The sequence below is a fragment of the Notamacropus eugenii genome, chromosome 4 (genome assembly GCF_028372415.1).
Source record: "Notamacropus eugenii isolate mMacEug1 chromosome 4, mMacEug1.pri_v2, whole genome shotgun sequence".
Taxonomy (NCBI): Eukaryota; Metazoa; Chordata; class Mammalia; order Diprotodontia; family Macropodidae; genus Notamacropus; species Notamacropus eugenii.
The window spans coordinates 27283559-27303620 of NC_092875.1; the positions used below are offsets into that span (position 1 = coordinate 27283559).

Sequence of the window (20062 nt, forward strand, 5' to 3'; positions counted from 1 at the left end):
ACTTCAAAACAACTTAAGTAATACATTATAAGGCCATTTAATGAAAATTTAGATACAATCCAACTTTTAAAAATTAAAGATGAGCTTCCTTGTCAAAGACTACAAATAAAGTTGTTAATTTTTTTTAATTGATGTTTCTTTAGTCAGAGATTTTCTTCCTTTGAATCTTTGACTTTCACTCCCTGGTCTGTCCAATGGCATCCCATTTCCACTCTCAGGTTTTGTTTTATTTTGCTTTGTTTTTCACTAGTTTTTCTTGTACAGCTCTATTCTTTGCCACAATTCACACTATGCTCTGTTGTGCTGTGTCAAAAACACCTGTCCATGTTTACACAATTACTTAAAACCATTTCAAAATTTAGAATAATTGGCCAAGAATAGGAGTGTAAGTTTCACTTGGTTCAACTTCTCCACTGTCATTTTTTAAATTAAGTTTTTCAGCTAAAAACCATTTTCCCTCCTGTCACCCTTACATTTAACCCCACATTGACCAGAAAAAGAAAACCCTTGTAACAATTATACATAGTCAAGCAATAAATTACCACATCGGTGTTTAAAAAATGGATGCCTCATTCTGCTTGCTTGAAGGGAAGTGTTGAGCAAACAGCTTATTGTTATTCTACATCTTGCTAATCCAAGAGGTGTTAAAAAAATTGCACTTGTGAAATCCCAAATCTTTACTATTATTCTAAGATAATATAAATAGAATGGAATGGAAAAGGAATTCATTTACAACTTGAAAATATAACAGCATCATTTGAAATTTATTTTCCACAAAGAAAGTCCTATAGGAATCTTTTTTTTTTTTAAATTCAGACAACAGAACAGAATACAAAAGGCCAGAAAGAAGCCCAGACAAGCAGGACAGCTTCGAAAACTACAGGTCAAATTTACCATATACTTAAAAAGAAAAGTGAACTCTACATAATAGTTATTAATTTTCATATAATCTTATTCTGTTCTACATATATGGAAATGACCATTTTATTTGATGTTTATTAAGTTCACAATAAAGGTAATTTTTAATGTAGAGATATGTATATGTGTGTGTATGTATGTGCATATATACATGCATACATTTATACATACATATTCACACATATTTTGCACACTGAAATCTTGGTGTTCAGGTATCTGCCATAATGAAAAGAACAAAGATCATTGTTCCTTTTAATTGAGTTGTACATTCCACTAGTCAATTTTAAGCTCTTTGAAGGGAAGGACCACATCATAATTAACATGGTGTCTCTTTTGTCTTCCAACACAAAGTCTTCTTAAGATTTTAGATTTGAAAGAGATTTCAGAGATTATCTAATCTTTGTTAATAGATGAAGCAGCTGACAGTCAAAGTGGTTGAATTACTTGCCCATGTGGCACCATAGAAATTCAAAACCCAGTCTTTTGAAGTCAAATCTGGTGCCATATAGTAGGCACTAAATAATTGGTCATTGAATAAACAACCAAAGTGATTTGGTGCCTAAACTTTTATTATAAACATTCTGACAGTCATCATTCTCAACTGTTTTACACGTTCACCCAGAAAGCAAAGCTTAATTTGATAACCTCTGAACCAAGATTGATGATGAGAAAGTAGCACTGTACACAGAAACCGGCATCAAGTAGGTCAAGGTGGTGAGGGATGGGAACCCATCTATTATAACAAGTAGACTCTAAATGCATGAAATGAAGCATGCAGGCCAACAGCCCTCTTTTCATTTTCTCATTCATTTATTAGCTAAAGAATTCTTTACTGATCTCCTACTATACGTGTGATTTTATTCACTGTATAGGCTACTGAGGGGAAATGAAAAGACAAACAAAGGAAGATTGCATAAATTGTGATGTCTTACTCTCAGAAAGCTTAATAAAATCTCAAATACTTTGACTTAACCCTTTCCTCCCTCTGGCCCTCTCAGGTCTTCTGCTGTTCTGTTCAGAACTTTTTTTTTTTTTTTTATTTAGCTTTTAACATTCATTTTCACAAAATTTTGGGTTACAAATTTTCTCCCCTTTTCTCCCCTCCCCCCCCAAATGCCAAGCATTCTAATTGCCCCTATGACCAATCTGCTCTCTCTTCTATCATCCCTCTCTGCCCTTGTCTCTGTCTTCTCTTTTGTCCTGTAGGGCCAGATAGCTTTCTATACCCCTTTACCTGTATTTCTTATTTCCTAGTGGTAAGAACATTACAGTTGATCCTAACACTTTGAGTTCCAACTTCTTTAGCTCCCTCCCTCTCCACCCCTTCCCTTTGGAAGGCAAGCAATTCAATATAGGCCAAATCTGTGTAGTTTTGCAAATGACTTCCATAATAGTTGTGTTGTATAGGACTAACTATATTTCCCTCCATCCTATCCTGTCCCCCATTACTTCTATTCTCTTTTGATCCTATCCCTCCCCATGAGTGTTGACCTCAAATTGCACTCTCCTCCCCATGCCCTCCCTTCTATCATCCCCCCCACTCTGCTTATCCCCTTATCCTCCACTTTCCTGTATTGTAAGATAGGTTTTCATACCAAAATGAGTAGGCATTTTATTCTTTCCTTTAGTGGAATGTGATGAGAGTAGACTTCATGTTTTTCTCTCACCTCCCCTCTTTATCCCTCCATTAATGAGTCTTTTGCTTGCCTCTTTTATGAGAGATAATTTGCCCCATTCAATTCTCCCTTTCTCCTCCCAATATCTTTCTCTCTCACTGCTTGATTTCATTTTTTTTTTTTTAAGATATGATCCCATCCTCTTCAATTCACTCTGTGCACTCTGTCTCTATGTGTGTGTGCGTGTGTGCATGTGTGTGTGTGTACTCCCACCCAGTACCCAGATACTGAAATGTTTCAAGAGTTACAAATATTGTCTTTCCATGTAGGAATGTAAACAGTTCAACTTTAGTAAGTCCCTTATGACTTCTCTTTGCTGTTCACCTTTTCATGGTTCTCTTCATTCTTGTGTTTGGAAGTCGAATTTTCTTTTCAACTCTGGTCTTTTCATCAAGAATGCTTGAAAATCCTCTATTTCATTGAAAGACCAATTTTTCCCCTGAAGTATTATACTCAGTTTTGCTGGGTAGGTGATTCTTGGTTTTAGTCCTAGTTCCTTTGACTTCTGGAATATCCTATTCCATGCCCTTCGATCCCTTAATGTAGAAGCTGCTAGATCTTGTGTTATCCTGATTGTATTTCCACAATACTTGAATTGTTTCTTTCTAGCTGCTTGCAATATTTTCTCTTTCACCTGGGAGTTCTGGAATTTGGCCACAATGTTCCTAGGAGTTTCTCTTTTTGGATCTCTTTCATGTGGTGTTCTGTGGATTCCTTGAATATTTATTTTGCCCTCTGGTTCTAGAATCTCAGGGCAGTTTTCATTGATAATTTCATGAAAGATGATGTCTAGGCTCTTCTTTTGATCATGGCTTTCAGGTAGTCCCATAATTTTTAAATTGTCTCTCCTGGATCTATTTTCAAGGTCAGTTGTTTTTCCAATGAGATATTTCACATTATCTTCCATTTTTCCATTCCTCTGGCTTTGTTCTGTGATTTCTTGCTTTCTCATAGAGTCCTTAGCCTCCATCTGTGCCATTCTAATTTTGAAAGAACTATTTTCTTCAGTGAGCTTTTGAATCTCCTTTTCCATTTGGCTAATTCTGCTTTTGAAAGCATTCTTCTCCTCATTGGCTTTTTGAACCTCTTTTGCCAATTGAGTTAGGCTAGTTTTCAAGGTGTTATTTTCTTCAACATTTTTTTGGGTCTCCTTTAGCAGGGAGCTGATTTGCTGTTCATGCTTTGACTTCATGTCTCTCATTTCTCTTCCCAGCTTTTCCTCCACCTCTCTAACTTGATTTTCAAAATTCTTTTTGAGCTCTTCCATGGCCTGAGCCCATTGAGTGGGCTGGGACACAGAAGCCTTGATTTCTGTGTCTTTGCCTGATGGTAAGCATTGTTCTTCCTCATCAGAAAGGAAGGGAGGAAATGCCTGTTCCCCAAGAAAGTAACCTTCTATAGTCTTATTTCTTTTCCCTTTTCTGGGCATTTTCCCAGCCAGTGACTTGACCTCTGAATATTTTCCTCACACCCACCTCACCTCCTGATCCTCCCAGCCAGTGTTTGGGGTCTGAGATTCAAATGCTGCTTCCAGCCTCAGGGCTTTGGGCGGGGGCAGGGCTGCTATTCAGTGTGAGATTAAATTCAGATGCTCAGGTGAGGGCAGGGCTGCCTCTCAGGCTCAGTTCCCTCAGGGAGTTTATGCACAGACCTTCAACAATGGATCCAGGCTCCTGCCTGCTTGGAGAGCCGTGGTCTGCCGCTGCCCCTCAGCTTCTGTCTCCCGAGGGGGCCCGAGCCATGGGGGCACCCCACTGCCCCCTCGACCCGCCAAAGGGACTCTCTCACCGACCCCCGTCACCTGTGGGTGGAGGGACTTGTGCGGCCGCTGGAGATCCCGTCCCTGAAGCCCGCTCGGATCTGTTCCTCTCGGTGCCGCGGCCACGGCAGGGCTGTACTCAGCTCCCAGTCCCGGCACCCAGTCCGCAGCATGAAGGACCTTTTACGAGAGGTTTGCAGGTCTCTCCGGAACAGAAATCTCCCTCGCTCCAATGTTCTGTGGCCTCTGGGTGCAGAATTCGCCGTGAGTTACTTCTTTGTAGTTGTTCTATGGGTTGTGGGTTCGGAGCTATGTGTATGTGCGTCTTTCTACTACGCCATCTTGGCTCCACCCCCTCCAGAACTTTTTTTGTCTCCTCTATATTTTAAATCTTTTTATGATGTCTGAGTGCATGTAGGTGTATATTTATGTGTGTGTGTGTGTATATGGACATGTATATACGTACGAATATATACACATATATTTGTATATATGCATATATTTTTTTTGTATCTCCATTGCTACCCTCTTAATTCACTCTCCCCAAACAGAAAACCCTGCCTCATAACAAATAAGTGTACTCAAGCAAAACACATCAATACTTTGGCCACAACTGACATGTGACTCATTCTGTACCCTTAGTGTATCGCCTGTTTTCCAAGAAAGTTTGACAGGCATTGATGATGACAATGATAACAGCGTTTGAGCTTTAAGGTTTGCCAAGCTCTTTATGTATATATATATATGTTAACTCACTAAATCTTCACAACAATCCTGGGAAGTTCATGCTTTCCCTTTTGACAGATGAGGAAATTGAGGCTAAGGGGACTTTTGTGACTTTCCCACACAGCTCATAAATGTCTGAGGCACAGGACTTGAATTCAGTCCTTCTTGACTCTGAGTCTCAGGCTTTATCCTCTATGCCTCCTAGCTACCTCTTAAATTTAAAGAATTAGCAGGATTTAAAGTGAATTAAAGTATTTGAGCTGGAGTAAGTATTGTGAGCCCAAGAGTACTCCAATTTGACTCAGTCTTCCAGGGCCTCCTGGAAGAATTTCTACATAAGCAATGTATCATCCTTGGATTGCTCTTTAAAACAGGCTGAATTCTATTCAGTAAGCATTTATTAAACACCTATTGTGTGTTAGACACAGTGCTGCAAATTTCGTATACCAGACCAAAAATGTCTTTCAAGAGCCAACATTCTACTCATGTAGAATATAAAGGAACCTCAATAAGAAGAAAGAGCTAAACACTAGAGCAAACAGGAAAGTCCTACAGGAAAATAGCCCCCAAGCTATACCTTGAAGGAAGCCTGAGGTTCCACAAGGAGGAGGTGAAAAGGAAGTAGAGTCCAGACATGGGGTTCCCTAATGCACAGGAGGGAGATGAAGCACAGGGTCTGAATTTAGAATTCTTGACTCTGCTACGCTAGAGTAATGGTGCTGGAGATGTTCAAATCTGGTTCTCATTGAAGCTGTTTGATATCATGGAAAGAGCTCTGAACTTGGAGTCAAAGAACCTGGGTTCAAATCCTGGATCTGACATTTACTAACTACATCACTTTAGACAAGTCTCTTCCCCTCTTATCTATAAAATGATGAGATTGGAATCACCAAAGTCCTTAAACTAGAGTCTATGGATTTTTTTATATTTTTTTGATAACTATATTTTAAAATGGTGGATTTCTTTTGTGTTCTTGTGTATTTTATTTGGGCACAGTGGATAGAATGTCCGGCCTGGAGTCAGGAAGACTCGTCTTCCTGAGTTCAAATCTGGGCTCAGGCATTTACTAGCTGTGTGACCCTGGGCAAGTTCACTTAATACTGTTTGCTTCATCTTCCTCATTTATAAAATGAGCTGGGGAAGGAAATGATAAACCACTACCATATTTTTGCCAAGAAAACCCTAAATGGGCTCACAAGAGTTCACCAACACAACTGAAACAATTCAACTACAACAGTGTGTTTTATTTCATGCATGTAAAAATGTTGCTCTGGGAAGGAGTCCATAGGCATTGCCAGATAGCCAGAGGGGTTCAGGACACACCAGAAGGTGGAGAATCCCCTTCCTCAGTGAGCTTTCAGTTGTAGATCACCGATCCCCTGACAATACAAAAAAAATAATAAAACTTTTCTACTAGACTGAAATTAATCCCTTGCACTGAACTCTTTCAGGGTCCATATCTTCCTCCATTGAGATGACCCGCAGTTTCTCCTGAATGGCTGTCCTGGGCTGACCCAGGAGATTAAAATAAGTGGATTAGGTGCCATGACGACAGGAATGAGTTATCGATTTAGCAGCAATGCTCTGCTCCCACTTCCCCATCTCTTTCTCTCACTGGTCTCCTTCAAGAACGGTATTATCACCTTTCTCTTGTCTCTTTCCAGCGGAGCGGAAGCCCCCCCTTTTCAACATGAATGCAATGAGTGCCTTATATCACATAGCCCAGAATGACTCCCCGGTGTTACAGTCGAGTGAATGGTAAGACCTCTAGTATTTTATCCTGTTTTGTTTTCTTCCTTGGATTTCTCTGAGACTCTCTACATCCTGGGGTCCCTTTCCATACCTCATAAATAAACATTTGATGTATTAGTTGCAATGAATGCCAGTCAGTGAGCAGTCAGACAGTAGATTACTTTGTGGATGTAAGTGACTTCAGCAGACCCCTCCTGATCCTAAGGGCCCTGCTCTTACCAACTATTGCTCTGGCTCAGACTGTCGCGGGTTGCTAGTTCCTGTGCAGATAGTCGATTCTCCAGCAGAAGTGGTCCTGAGATCCCCCTTCCACAGTTTCATGTTTCTCCCTCTCCCCGGGGTGGGGGGAGAGGGAGGAGGAGCTTCATTTCTTCTGTTAATAACCTCAGTCCATTGTAATTAAAGCTTACTTCAAGCCTCAGTAGTTGGGCATTTCCCATATCTTTTCTGCATGGATATGCATGTCCTTTGATCATATTCTTACTGTACAGAGACTTAAAAGGGGTGAGAGCATAGAGAAGGATATTGATCACTTGTATGAATATCTCACCCTGATAAAACATATAAATTCTTATTGTTTGTTATGTTGTTGTATCATATGGCATATGTGGGACAGGGAGGGGACTGGGAATAGGACCTGTGGGTTCATTGTTCCAGGAAACTCCCTCTGTCAATGCAAGTTGGCACCTTCTCTCAGCTTAAGAGTCCTAGAGAGTGCCTATTTCACTAAGAGATTAAATGACTTACCCAAGGTTGTATCATCAGTAGATGTCAGAGGCAGCTCTTGAACCCAGGTCTTTCTTCATGATAAAATGACAACACATGTAAAACAGTTTGCCAACCTGACAACCATATGGAAATACACAGTGGTTTTTATTGTCATTATTCACAATATTGAGCTCCAAGGGTAGCTCAAAATCCATCACACATCATGGTAGCTTTACTTAAAAGCAGTGAGACAGGATATAAAGTGGCTATGTGTGTCCTCTGCATCACCCTCCCTGCTACAAATAGGTGGCAGAACTGCAAGAACCACAAGTAGATGGTTCTGATTATTTGTTGTGCTGTGTACATGGTGTCCCAGGATATAGTTATCTTGGCATTCTTGGGAAAAGCACCTCCATGAGGTCCATGATGAGATCACAGGTCTCTCAGAGTCCCTAGCAGCAGCATCCAACATCCCAAAACAGTTTAACCTAGGAACAGCTACTGAAATTGTTCCTGACCAAAAAACTCTGTCTTCAAACCCTAAAATTTCATTTGGATGCAAAGGAGCATGTGATATAGTGAAAAGAGTGTGAGATTTGGAGTAAAAGGACTTAGGTTTGAATCCTGGATTTGTCACTGACTCCCTGTGTGACCTTGGGCAGGTCACTTCCCTCTCTGAGCCTTAATTTTCTCAACTGTGAAATGAGGAGTTTCAAATAGTTGATTCAGAGGTCCTCTGGCCCTACAATCTTTAAATTAATCCAATATACTTTATAGTTCCTGATTTTCTTTTTTTTTCTTCAGTGGCTTCTCCTGCTCCCAAATTTATTGGCAGCTCTTTTCTACAGATATTTCATGGGCTGTGGGTTCGGAGCTAGCGTGTTTGTGTGTTTCTACTCTGCCATCTTGGCTCCGCCCCTTTCTTTTTTTTTCTTAATTAATTAATTAATTGGTTGATTGATTGATTGATTTTCCTATATTTGTATCCACAGGACAGACTCCTTTAGGGGATTTGTTGATTACTGCTTACAGAAAATACCTCAGGAAAGGCCAACGTCCATGGACTTATTGCGGGTAATTTTCACACTTGTATCTGAACAGGGGTTGAAATCATTCCATAGTAGAACTTAATCATATATCATTCCCGTGGCTGCTCCTTCTAACAGAGTGGCTATCTCCAAATTTAAGTAGGAAGAGTTGCCAAGTACATAGGTTGCCAGCCTTAAGCTGTACAGACTCTGTTTTGGCAATACAGTGATTTTTGTCTATAGGGGTGGGGGTGGTGATTGGAGATAAAAGTTACTATTAAGAAAGTGTCTGGTACTAATTAATTCCCCACAACTATTAATTGCTCTAACTTTGAGCTACTTTGTCCCTGACCAAAGACTTTTTAGGAGTCCAAAATACTACTTAAAAGTACTATTGAAAGACTTACTAACATGGCTGTTGGACATCCTTCAAAATACTACATAGAGGCATGATTTGTTCAACATTATTTTCTCTGTTGATGGAGACTGCAACTTGTCTATAGATTGCCCACCAAAAAAAGATCTTTTCCTCATGGTCAGCATAGTGATGAGCCTCTGAGAACTTAGTCTGATTGGTTTCCATACAACACAATCCATCACCAGGTCTTTACCCAAAGTCCTACCCAAACTTGGTAGGCCTTCCAGGAATCTTTTTCCCACCAGCATGGCTGTCAAGACCACAGAGTCACTCCCATAACCACATTGGCTATATTTTATACTATATTTTATATAGTATACTATACCGTACTATATTTTATATATATTCATGAGTAACATTGGTGGCCAATACTGCTGATGTACTTTAGTCAACAAGCATTTATAGAGTGCTTACTGTGGTCCAGGCCCCTCAGCTAAGTGCTGAGGACACCACGAAAGGCAGAAATATGGTCCCTGCCCTCAAGGAATTCCAGTTTTAATGGGAGAGACAACATGTAAGTAAGCAGGTCTATAGATGCTATGTAGAGAGTAGAGGCTAAGGGATCTCAGAATGAAGCCATGGAAAAGCCACCTGCAGAAGGTGAGATTTGAAATGAGGGGAATGGAGGGCAAGAAAGTGTTGGAGGTAGGTTTTGAGCTCAATCCTTCCTGATTCCACAGCTCTTTCTATCCACTGTGCTCCCTGTATCAGAGACTTACCAAACAATTCCAGTGGTGGGGAGAAGGGGGTGTTTGGGTACACTTTGGTGGATGCCCAGAAACTCACCAACCAACTTAGTTTTAAAAGACTATGCATAAAGTTGAGGCAAGGAAAGGTAAACTAGAATGAATACAAAAGTATGGGATGGTCTTGAAAGAACAGTGTCTAAAGTGTTCAAATTCAGAATAAACCAAGTCTGGCAAAGAAAGCTAAACCAACAAAAAGCGTTGTTGTTGTTGTTGTTGTTGTTAGGTATTGGGGGTGGGAAAAAGATCTATGAACACTGGGGTGAATGGGATTATAAACTAACAACAGAAGATGAAGCTATTTTAATTTTCATTTTGTTTCTGTTTTCTCTGCCAAGAGAAACTAGAAATGACTAGATAAAAATGGTCAGCAGAGAGGTAATCCCCCAAATGAGTAAGGAAATAGTAAGAGAACCTGCTTCCTGGCCCTCACAAATTCAAATCAAATGAATTACAATGTCAGTGTAAAAGAACTGGCAGCTTGGACTGCTGAACCACAGACAGTTAGAGTTCTAAGGTCATGGAGAACAGGAAAAGGGGCATAGGCCTAGAGAAGAGCAAACATCCTCGTCTTCAGAAAAAGGGAAGCAAATAGAATTCAGCAAACTATAGGCCAGTGAACCGGACCTTGATTCTAGTACATACTACTGAAGAGATGGTTAGTGAACGTCTTGATAAGGAAGCAACAATCACAAAGAATTATTCTGACTTTGTCAAGATGAGAGATTACTCCAGAATAACCTTGTTTCCTTGTTTGAGAAGGTTAACAAACCCAGGAGGGTGCTATAAAAACAGTCTACCTACATGTTAACCAAGCATTTGAAAATATATCTCATGCTGTTCTTGGAAAAGATTCAGAAATGTGGGCTATGTGACAGTATAATTATGTGGATTCCAAACTGAGTGAATGGCCAGACCCAAAGGGTAGTCATTAAGAGTTCCATGTCAGTGTGGAAGGGAGATGTCTACAGGAGCAACCTGGAGAATTATGCTCATCCTGTGATGTTCAACGTCTTGATCATGTCTTGGATTAAGGCAGATATAGCGTAGTTAACATGTTTTCAATTGTCACCAAGCTAGGAAGTATAGCTGGCACACTGGATTGAGAGAGATAGGAGCTTTCATGGGCTAAAAGCTAAATGAGTCACCAGTATGATATGGCAGCCAAAAGAAAGCTAAGGCAATCGTGGGCTACATTAAGATAGGCAGAGGTACCAGAGATAGGGAAGTGATGTTTCTTCTCCTCTCTTCTGACCTGGCCAGTTCACATCTGGCCCATTATATTATATGTTAAAAGGGCTATTAGTAGATCGAGAGTGTCCAGTGTAGAGCAGCCTGCCATAGCAGGACTGGTTGAAGGAACTAAGGATGTTTAGCCTGGAGAAGGCAAGACTTGCGGGTTCTTAACAACTGTCGTCAATTATTTGAAAGGCTATCTCGTGCAAGAGAGATTAGAGGGCAGACCCAGAAACAATGGCTGGGAGTTGCAAAGAGGCACATCCAGACCTAATATTAGGAAAAGCTTCCTAACAGAGCTTTTCCATAGTGGAATGGATTGCCATGGCAGCTGGTTGATTTCCCCTTCTTGGAGGTCTTCAGCAAAGACTGGATGACCACCTGTTGGATATGCTGAAGAAGGGAGTCCTTTTCGCATCTGAGCTTCCATCAGTGACCACTGAGGTCCCTTCCTATTCCAAATTCTGTGATATTGGGTAAAAAAGATCTGTGCCAGTTTAAGGAGGGAGGAGTGTTACAAACCAGAAACATTATGAAAGCGTTCATGTAGAAAGTAGCTTCAAATTGGTCTTCAAAGGATGGATAGGACAGGGAGGTGGTAAAAACAACTCAGAAAGACTTGAACACTCTGATAAATGCAATGACCAATTAAAGTTCTAGAGGACTATTGATGAGATATGTTACCCACCTCTTGACAGAGAGGTGATGGACTCAAGATGCAGAAAGAAGATGCATGCCTTTGGCAGTGTGGGGTTTTGTTTGCTTGACTATGCATATTTGTTGCATGGATTTGGTTTTTCTTTTTTTTTCCCCCTCACTGGGAAGGCAGAAGGATAGAGATAGGGTAGCAAAAGAAACGAAATATCATTGAGGCATCTTTTTTTAAATTTCAGAGGAGAGAATAGAAGAAAGACCAGAAAGCACCATAAATAAGCAGCACAGCTTGGAAAGTTATAGCCTGAACTCATTGCATATTTAGAAGGAAAACCAACCCATACATAATAAAGAGTCTCATTTTCTCGGTCAATCCACTTTTTCTGTTCTATCATATATATGGAAATGCCCATTTCATGTGGTGTTTCTTAAGTGCAGAAAAAAATAAAATTTTTAAAAGTAAGAGAATTATTGTACAATGAGGCAAGGGTCGATCCATTTAGAGTAAATGTCTAGATCACATTAATCTCTCATAGAAAATTGCAATTTAATAGGGTGACTCATTATTAGGTGACTCTTGCTTTTTTCTTTTTTCTGCCAATGTCCTCTTAAGACTTGATCATACCTTTGTATTCAACATGCTCAGAATGTTCCTTCTTTCCCATTTTGTTGTGTCAAAGGGTGTCCACAGTATAATGACTTTTGGAGGATAGTTCCACAGTGCTTTCCAGGATGGCCTGGCTAACTCACCAATAGTAAAATAGTCTTGCACTCTCTTTCTAGGAAAGGTTAAAATTTTAACTTTAATTTAAAAAGTGGGACCTTACCGTTCCATTATCTTGGGACAGAGATGGCCGGAGTTTCTCAAAAAGTACCCCAACAGAGCAGAAGTTCCATCAGGACCTACTAAACTTGATTGTCTTTGGGTTCAAGTCTGCCAATAGACTGTCATCTTAAGAACTAGCATGGCTCCATTCAGAGAGGCACATTACTAACTGGCTGCCATATGAACATTGGGAGTTTTGGAAGGAAGAGAAAGGAAGCTCATGAAACTGTCTACTGAGGCCTGCCTGTATGGGTTTCATTGTTGGAAACACAGATCTTGGGATGTTGTGAAGAAGAAAAGTCTCTTTCAGTCCCTTAGTCATGGCACAATACCTAAAACATAATAGGTGCTTGATAAATGTTTGTTGGCCACAGCGATTCATTGTAAGGTATTTATTCATAATGTTATCTATTTTCCACGGTAACCCAGAAAGCAACATTCTGTATCTACTTGTCGCTTTGGGTACTGATTGAAGGAAAACAATAATCCTACTATGTATGTAACTTTTGACTTAAGGCTACTTTCCCACTTAGCACAAGGCATTTTCAACTGTGCTTATGACCATTTCCTACTTTTGCACATCAGAAGCAAAAACTGTCGGCCATTTTGGGGGGAAAATAGCGATTTACTCTCAAAATACCTTTTAATTATAACCTATTGTTGGCCTTCTGATTGCTGTGCGAATGAGAATCTACATCTGTCTTCATATGGGAATGGCCCATATGCACATCCACATGACTGGCTATGCCCAAAGCCTTGTTCTTTAGCTCTTCATTTGGCTGCCCAATCATGCTACAATTGGCTAAAACGTTTATTTTCCTGGTTCCTTCATGACTTCGCTGATGTCATTCAGTTTTTTAAAGTGGTTTTTTTTTTTTATTAAATGTTTCCTCTGTGCCAAGCACTGTGCTAAAGGCTGGGAATACACAGAGGCAAAGGGCAATCTCTGCCCTCAAGGAGCTTATAGTCTAATAGGGGTCAATATGCAAACAATTATGTACCAACAAACTATGGATAGGAAAAACTGGAGAAAATCAACAGATGGAAGGGAGCAGCATTAAGAGGGCTTGGGAAAGGCTTCTTTCTGTGATCCAGAAGCCCTTTGGTTCTTTTTGTGAAGATGTAGCAGGGTCAGTGAATCTCACCATGTCCAGATCACCATAGTACAACTGATGGATTGTTTTTATGATATATGCTAAGGTTTCTTACTACACTAGAAAGCCTTCATCAGTGTACATTGCCTCCTCAGCGTTTCTCACCCTAACGCTAACTTATACTGACCCGTTTTGTCCGTAGGTAGTTTCCTGCCTCTCACCTATTTTTACTCTGAAGCCACTGGCCTTGGAAAGCAAGAATTGTTAACAGGGGCTCTTCCGCAATTCTATCTCAGTGCCATCAAATAAATGTAGCATACCATAATTATTTCTTCCCCTCTGCCTATTGGTGGTATGTTGGCCTCTAGTTGGGGTGTCTAGTTTTCAGTTAAAGGGTCTTAATTTGATATTTTCATTTCTTAAAACTTCAGTTCAATTAAACTGGGACTTTTTGAACACCTACTATGCTCAAAGTACTGTGCCAGCCATCACAGAGGACACAAATGTGAGGAAGATGCAGCACCCCATGCTCAGGGAGTCTAATCTGGTAGGCAGGAACTCAAGCATGTCAATGATAATAATACAAAACATGATACTGAACTCTGGGCCTGGAGTCAGGGAGACCTGGGTTTAGATTCAGCTTCAGATACAACTGTGTGGACATGTTGTTTTAACCTCTGCTTACCTCAGTTTCCTCATCTATAAAGCAGGGACTGTAATATCACCTATGCCATGGGGTTGTTGTGGGGATCACATGAGCTAACATTTGTAGTGCTTAGCACAGTGTGCACTATATAAATGCTAGCTATCATTGTTTTTAGGCAAACAAACTGTTGATAGGAGTTCTAGGGAAGGAACAGTCAACCTCTCATTGGTAAGTCAGCCAGGCAGTGAGCCTTTGTTAAGCACTGGCCTTATGGGGAAGTGGGCATTTTAGTCAGGCCTTGAAGAAAGGATCTCATGAGAAGGTTTTGAACAAAAGAACTGACATTTTTGAACAGTCCTATAGGAAAACTCATCTGGCAGCATCTTGTGGGATGACCCATAGCAAATACTGAATTCTGCGCTGGCTTTCCCTAATAACCATCATACTGCCAGGAGATCTTCTATTGCTATTGGTTGGTGTTCAGTCCGGATGGACATTTATCTGGTATCCGCAAAAACTGGAAGTAAGGAGACTATTCAGTTCAACAAGCAGTCAGCGCCTCCTCTGACCGGTGAAAACGGACAGAGAAGGGAAGGGTCAAGTCTAACGAATCTACTTGTTGTTGTTCAGTCATTTCATTCATGTCCAACTCTCATGAACCCGTTTGGGATTTTCTTGGCAGAGATATTAGAATGTTTTACCATTTCCCTCTGCAGCTCATTTTACAGATGAGGAAACTGAGGCAAACAAGGTGAAGTGACTGTGCAGAGTCACCCAGACAGTAAGTGTCTGAAGCCAGATTTGAACCCATGGAAATGAGTCTTTCTGACTCCAGGCCCAGTGCTCTAGGCACTATGGCACCACCTCGGTGCCCCAGTGAATCTCTAGGACTTGACAATTAAATTGGAGGAAAGACATCTCCAAGCTTTCAGGTCTGGGGCAATGCTGATACCAGTGGAGGAAGTCAGGAAGAGAGATTTAGCTGGAAAGGCAATGAGTTCTTGGGGGAAGGGGAGAGTAATCTCAAGTTTATGGTGCCCGTGCAACCTTACCTGGAAAATGGAGATAATAATAGCATCGAAGTCTGTGGGCTGTAGTGAAAAGCAAATGGAATCACACAGGCAAAGTGCCTTGTGAATATTAGCATCCTATATAATGGCAAGGAATTAATACTATCATTGGGGAAGAAGATGCAAAGGGATTTCAAAGCATAAAGGAATAATGTTTAGGAGGACTTGTTAATTGGTCGTCATCTTCTCAGTGAAGTCTGCCGGGCTATCATCTGAAGGAGACTGGGAAGAGGGTGGCCCAAGGGCCTTGATGAAGATTTTTTAAAAAAGGTTTGTCACATTAGTTGTGGGAAAAGTTCCTCTTTTCCTTAAGGCCTAACCTTGTTCTGTGATTTCAGACAAGGAGGGAGAGACGGAAAAGGTTTGGCACTTTAGAGAGTTCTCATCTTTTTGGCACCACTCTGGTTCCTCGGTGTGGTTAAATTAACCTTAGTTGTTTTAACCTAAATCCTAGAACAAGAGCCTAATGTGGTTTTGGAGGAAAAGAAGAAACTAATCCTCATCACCATTTGGTTTTTACATGCTGGGTCAGGGGTAACATCTATCTGCAAAAACCCACCCAACTGCCTTAAGGAACTATGTTTATTTTCTATGCACACATGATAGAGATTGCCAAATGTTCCATGACCACCCATCTCTGTTTCTTTTTATCCTTCATTCAGCATGACTTTGTACGCCGAGATCGGCCACTGCGGGTCCTAATTGACCTCATACAAAGGACAAAAGATGCTGTTCGTGAGCTGGATAACTTACAATATCGGAAAATGAAGAAAATCCTTTTCCAAGAGACCCGGAATGGACCTTTGAATGAGTCTCAAGAGGATGAAGAAGTAGGTTCAGCCTTGAGGGGTTTGGGGAGGAGGGTGCAGAGCTTTGACTCATCAGAGGTTGGACCAGGAGAAGAGACTTTCTTGGATGTACACTTGTCTCTAATTCGTTTTTTACCATCAAGTTATAATCCTTCCAAATGGAGAGGGAATCCATCTTAGTCCTCCTCTAAAATAAAAGAGTACAAGACTATCATATGAATTGTCATCCATAGGATCCTGGCTTTATAACTGGAAGGGACCTCAGGGGCCATTTCTTCTGTCATCATCCTCACTAGCATTTGTATTGTGCTCTAAGGTTTGCAGAGTGATTTTCACTGACAACCTGCTCACATTATCCCCATTTAACATGAGAGGAAATTGAACCTGGCAGGGCTTAAGCGACTTGTCCTGGGATCATAGCTAGAGGGTCTGAGGCAAGGTTCAAACTCAGGTCTTCCTAATGCCAGGTCCTCTATGTCACTGCCTCATTTTGAAGATGAGGACCTTGAGGTAGAGGGAAGGAAAGTAACTTTCCCTAGGTCACACAGGTAGTGAGCACCCTATGTAGCATCTGAACTGGAATGCTCTGACTCTAGAGATGGCATTCTTTCCACTCTCCCATGCTGCTTCCTGTTGGTACAAAAATATAATTCAGAAAACTACACTAGGCTCTAAAATCAATGAGAAGTGTTTGTTATATTTGTGTTTAGATAATCCACTTCACACATCATCCATAGGAAGTGTTGAAGGGCTGGCCAGCTTCCTCCTCGGACCAATCATGTTTCCAGCTGGTCTTCCATTTTTACTGGTTGAAGCTCCGTACAAATGGATGCTTAGTAAATGTCTGCTCAGAACAGTGGGATTTCAACCAGATGGAAGAGGGGCATCGGCCAGCCTTGGAATCCAAAAGTCTTGGATTCAAGCTTTGTCTCTGACATCTACTGGCTCTGTGACCCAGGGCAAGTCACTAGAGTCTCTGATCCCAAGCAGCTTCCTACAGTGGTGAGATCACAGGTCCCAAACTAATCAGTCAGCCAGCATATATGAAGCACTTAGTGTATGCCAACATCTGATATTAAGCACTAGACATTAAAAAAAAATATGCAAAAAGCATCCCTGCCCTGTAGGAGCTGAGACTCCAATAAGGGAGACAACATTTACATAAATTTAGGTAGATGAGAGAGAGGAAGAGATGATAGATAGCTTATAGATATGTGGTCGAGTTTCTGGCACGTCTGATTCTTCATGACCCCATCTGTGGTTTCCTTAGTAGAGACACTGGAGCAGTTTGCCATTTCCTTCTCCAGCTCATTTTACAGATGAGAAAATGGAGGCAAACAGGGCAAAGTGACTTGCCCAGGGTCACCCATCTCGTAGGTGTCTGAGGCCAGATTTGAACTCAGGCCCTCCTGACTCCAGGCCCAGCGATCCAGGCACCACCTAGCTGCCAAGAGACAGATAACAGACACAGACAGACATATATTGATATATAATGGTATAAGATATAAACAGAGTAGATGGGAAGTAAATTTGTAAAGGGTTCTAATAAATTTATAAGTTGGAAGAGAAGAATGCCATATGGCACCATCCCTTCCCTCAAGGAGTTTCTAGTCCAATGCAGTGCACAAATGCCTACACCACAAGGATGTATTTGAGAAATGCATGGGAGAAGTACAAGCAGAGTGAGTCATATGGGGAACAAAGAGGCAGAGGACACTTATCTTCATGGAGTGGAGCATTCCAGAGGCTACTGACACGGAACCGCCATCTTGTGGTTTCACTGGACGGATACAGAGACGTACATGTTAATGATTGTATTTTCATTCCATTGTTTTCCCTTCTAATCCTTTGTGGTATCTTTTTTTCCCTTTTGTAGCCTTTACTAGACTGCCAGAGCAGTCCATGACACAATAAAAGGGTAAGAACCCCTCATCTAAGCCAAACACAGAAAAAGTAAATCTAATGGAAAATCATTATGGATACAGTGCTTAACCTAGAGTCAGGAAGGTCTGTGTTTAAACCCAACCTTAGACACTTCCTAGCTGTGTGACCCTAGGCAAATCACTTAACCTCTGTTTGCCTCAGCTTCCTCAACTCTAAAATGAGGGTGATAACAGTACTTATATCCCAGGATGGTTGTGAGGATCAAATGAGATAATGTCTGTGAAGGGCTTAACACAGTGCCTCGCATACGGGAGATGCCTAATACATGACTGTTTCTTTCCCTCCATATTTTGTAGACTATCCATATTTATCCATTCCAAGGATTTCCATTGCTGTGAGTGATCAGCAGACCAGTGCTGTAAAACAACACCAAACTGGCCTCTGTGACTAGCTTTATTTAAAGTTGTGTCTCTAGAGAGAGCAGGATAGGGAATCTACCTGTCCTTTCACTGGTGTGGGGACCCCCAGCTGAGGAAACTCTCTGCCAATGTAGGTAGAATCTTTTCCATGCAGCTCCATCTTAGGGACTTACCTAAGGCTCCAGGTCCCATGGCCATTGGGTCAGAGGCAGGACCCGGATCAGATCCTCCTGGATTCAGGGTCTGTTCACTATTTCCTGTGCCACATTGCCTGTCATTAAAGTGGCTTTGGTGGGCATCCAATGAGATAATACACATAAAGCCCTTTGCAAACTTCGAAATGCTATGAAAACATTGGCTATTATTACTAAATTCAGGAGGGTGCCTTCACTTTTTTGTGTCCTGGACCCCTTTGGCAAACTGGGAAAATGTAGGGACCCTGCTCAGAATAATGTTTTTCAATGCTTAAAATACCCAGGATTACAAAGGAAATCAATTGTATTGAAATAGGTATACATATATATGCATGTGTGTGTGTATGTGTGTGTATTTTAAACAAGTTCATGAACCCCAGTTAAGAACCCCTCAAACTGGACTATTTAAAGTTTCACGTAATGTCTTTCACCAAAACCCACTCCAGATAAAGGACAAATTGTATGTCATCATAATTTTGCTTCTCTTTATTTTGAGGAGTGAAGAATGCTAATGTTCCTGAGAGGTGGGAAAGGAGGCATGGCTCAGCAGTCAGCAAGACAAGACCTATGTTTAGATTTCACTCCTAACCCATGCTGGTTTTGTCACTCTGGCTTCACCACTATGGGCCTCGATTTCTTCATCTGTAAAACAGATGAGTTGGACTAAGTGGTTTAAAAGGTCCCCTCTAACTCTAAATCTAGGATTCACTTCCCTCTAGGATTACAGTGGCAGACATGAAAGAATTGCTTGATGTGTATCAATTTCTTCACTTGTTCAGGATGAAGGATGAATATTCTTGCTTGGAGAGGATCCTTCCTCTTCTCTCTTGAATGTTCAGTTTCCTCACCCCCCTAAAGAAACACACTTTCACATAAACACATACACACAAACATACACTCACTCTCACACAAACACACACACACACACACACAAACATACAGACATATACTCACACAAACACAAACATACACATACCCCTTCCTTTAATCCTACTACTCCTTTTACCCCTCAGGATACTTGAACCTTGGGGTCTTTCTTTGGCTTATCCCTCTGACCCACCGGCCATATTCAATCAGCTGTCAATGCCCATTAAATATACTTCCAAAATGTATCTCTCATTCCTCCTTACCTTTAGGTTCCCTCTACTATCCCCTTAATCCACATCCTCCTTAGGTTTCAACTGAACTTTTACTTTTGCTATGAAAGACAGCTTAACTGGTCTCCTTGCCTCTAAGCTTTCCCCATTCCCTCTGTGGGCCTCAGTTTCTACATCTGTAAAATGGAACTGAGAGTATTTATACTACCAGGGTTGTAGTACAGAGAGACAAGACTTCTTTGAATCTCAGAGTCCTCTACTAATGTAAGCTCTTGTTATTAATGTTATAAATTAATTTTTCACTATTAAAGTCCGCCAATTTTGCCTGCAGAAGAAGCTCTAGGCTTACCCTATGCCTAGAGCTCTCTCTTCCTTCCCTTCCAATGCCTTGAGGCATTGCTT

The 20062-nt window shown here is 41.1% G+C and overlaps 1 protein-coding gene across 1 annotated transcript in view; it reads left to right on the forward strand.

The window, feature by feature from the left end:
* Positions 1-20062, forward strand: part of TAOK3 (TAO kinase 3) — a 236691-nt gene that overhangs the window by 137439 nt on the left and 79190 nt on the right. The window contains exons 10-12 of the mRNA XM_072600303.1: positions 6744-6837; positions 8532-8613; positions 15920-16087. Coding sequence (XP_072456404.1) covers positions 6744-6837; positions 8532-8613; positions 15920-16087 — 344 coding nt within the window. The remainder of the gene's footprint in view (positions 1-6743; positions 6838-8531; positions 8614-15919; positions 16088-20062) is intronic.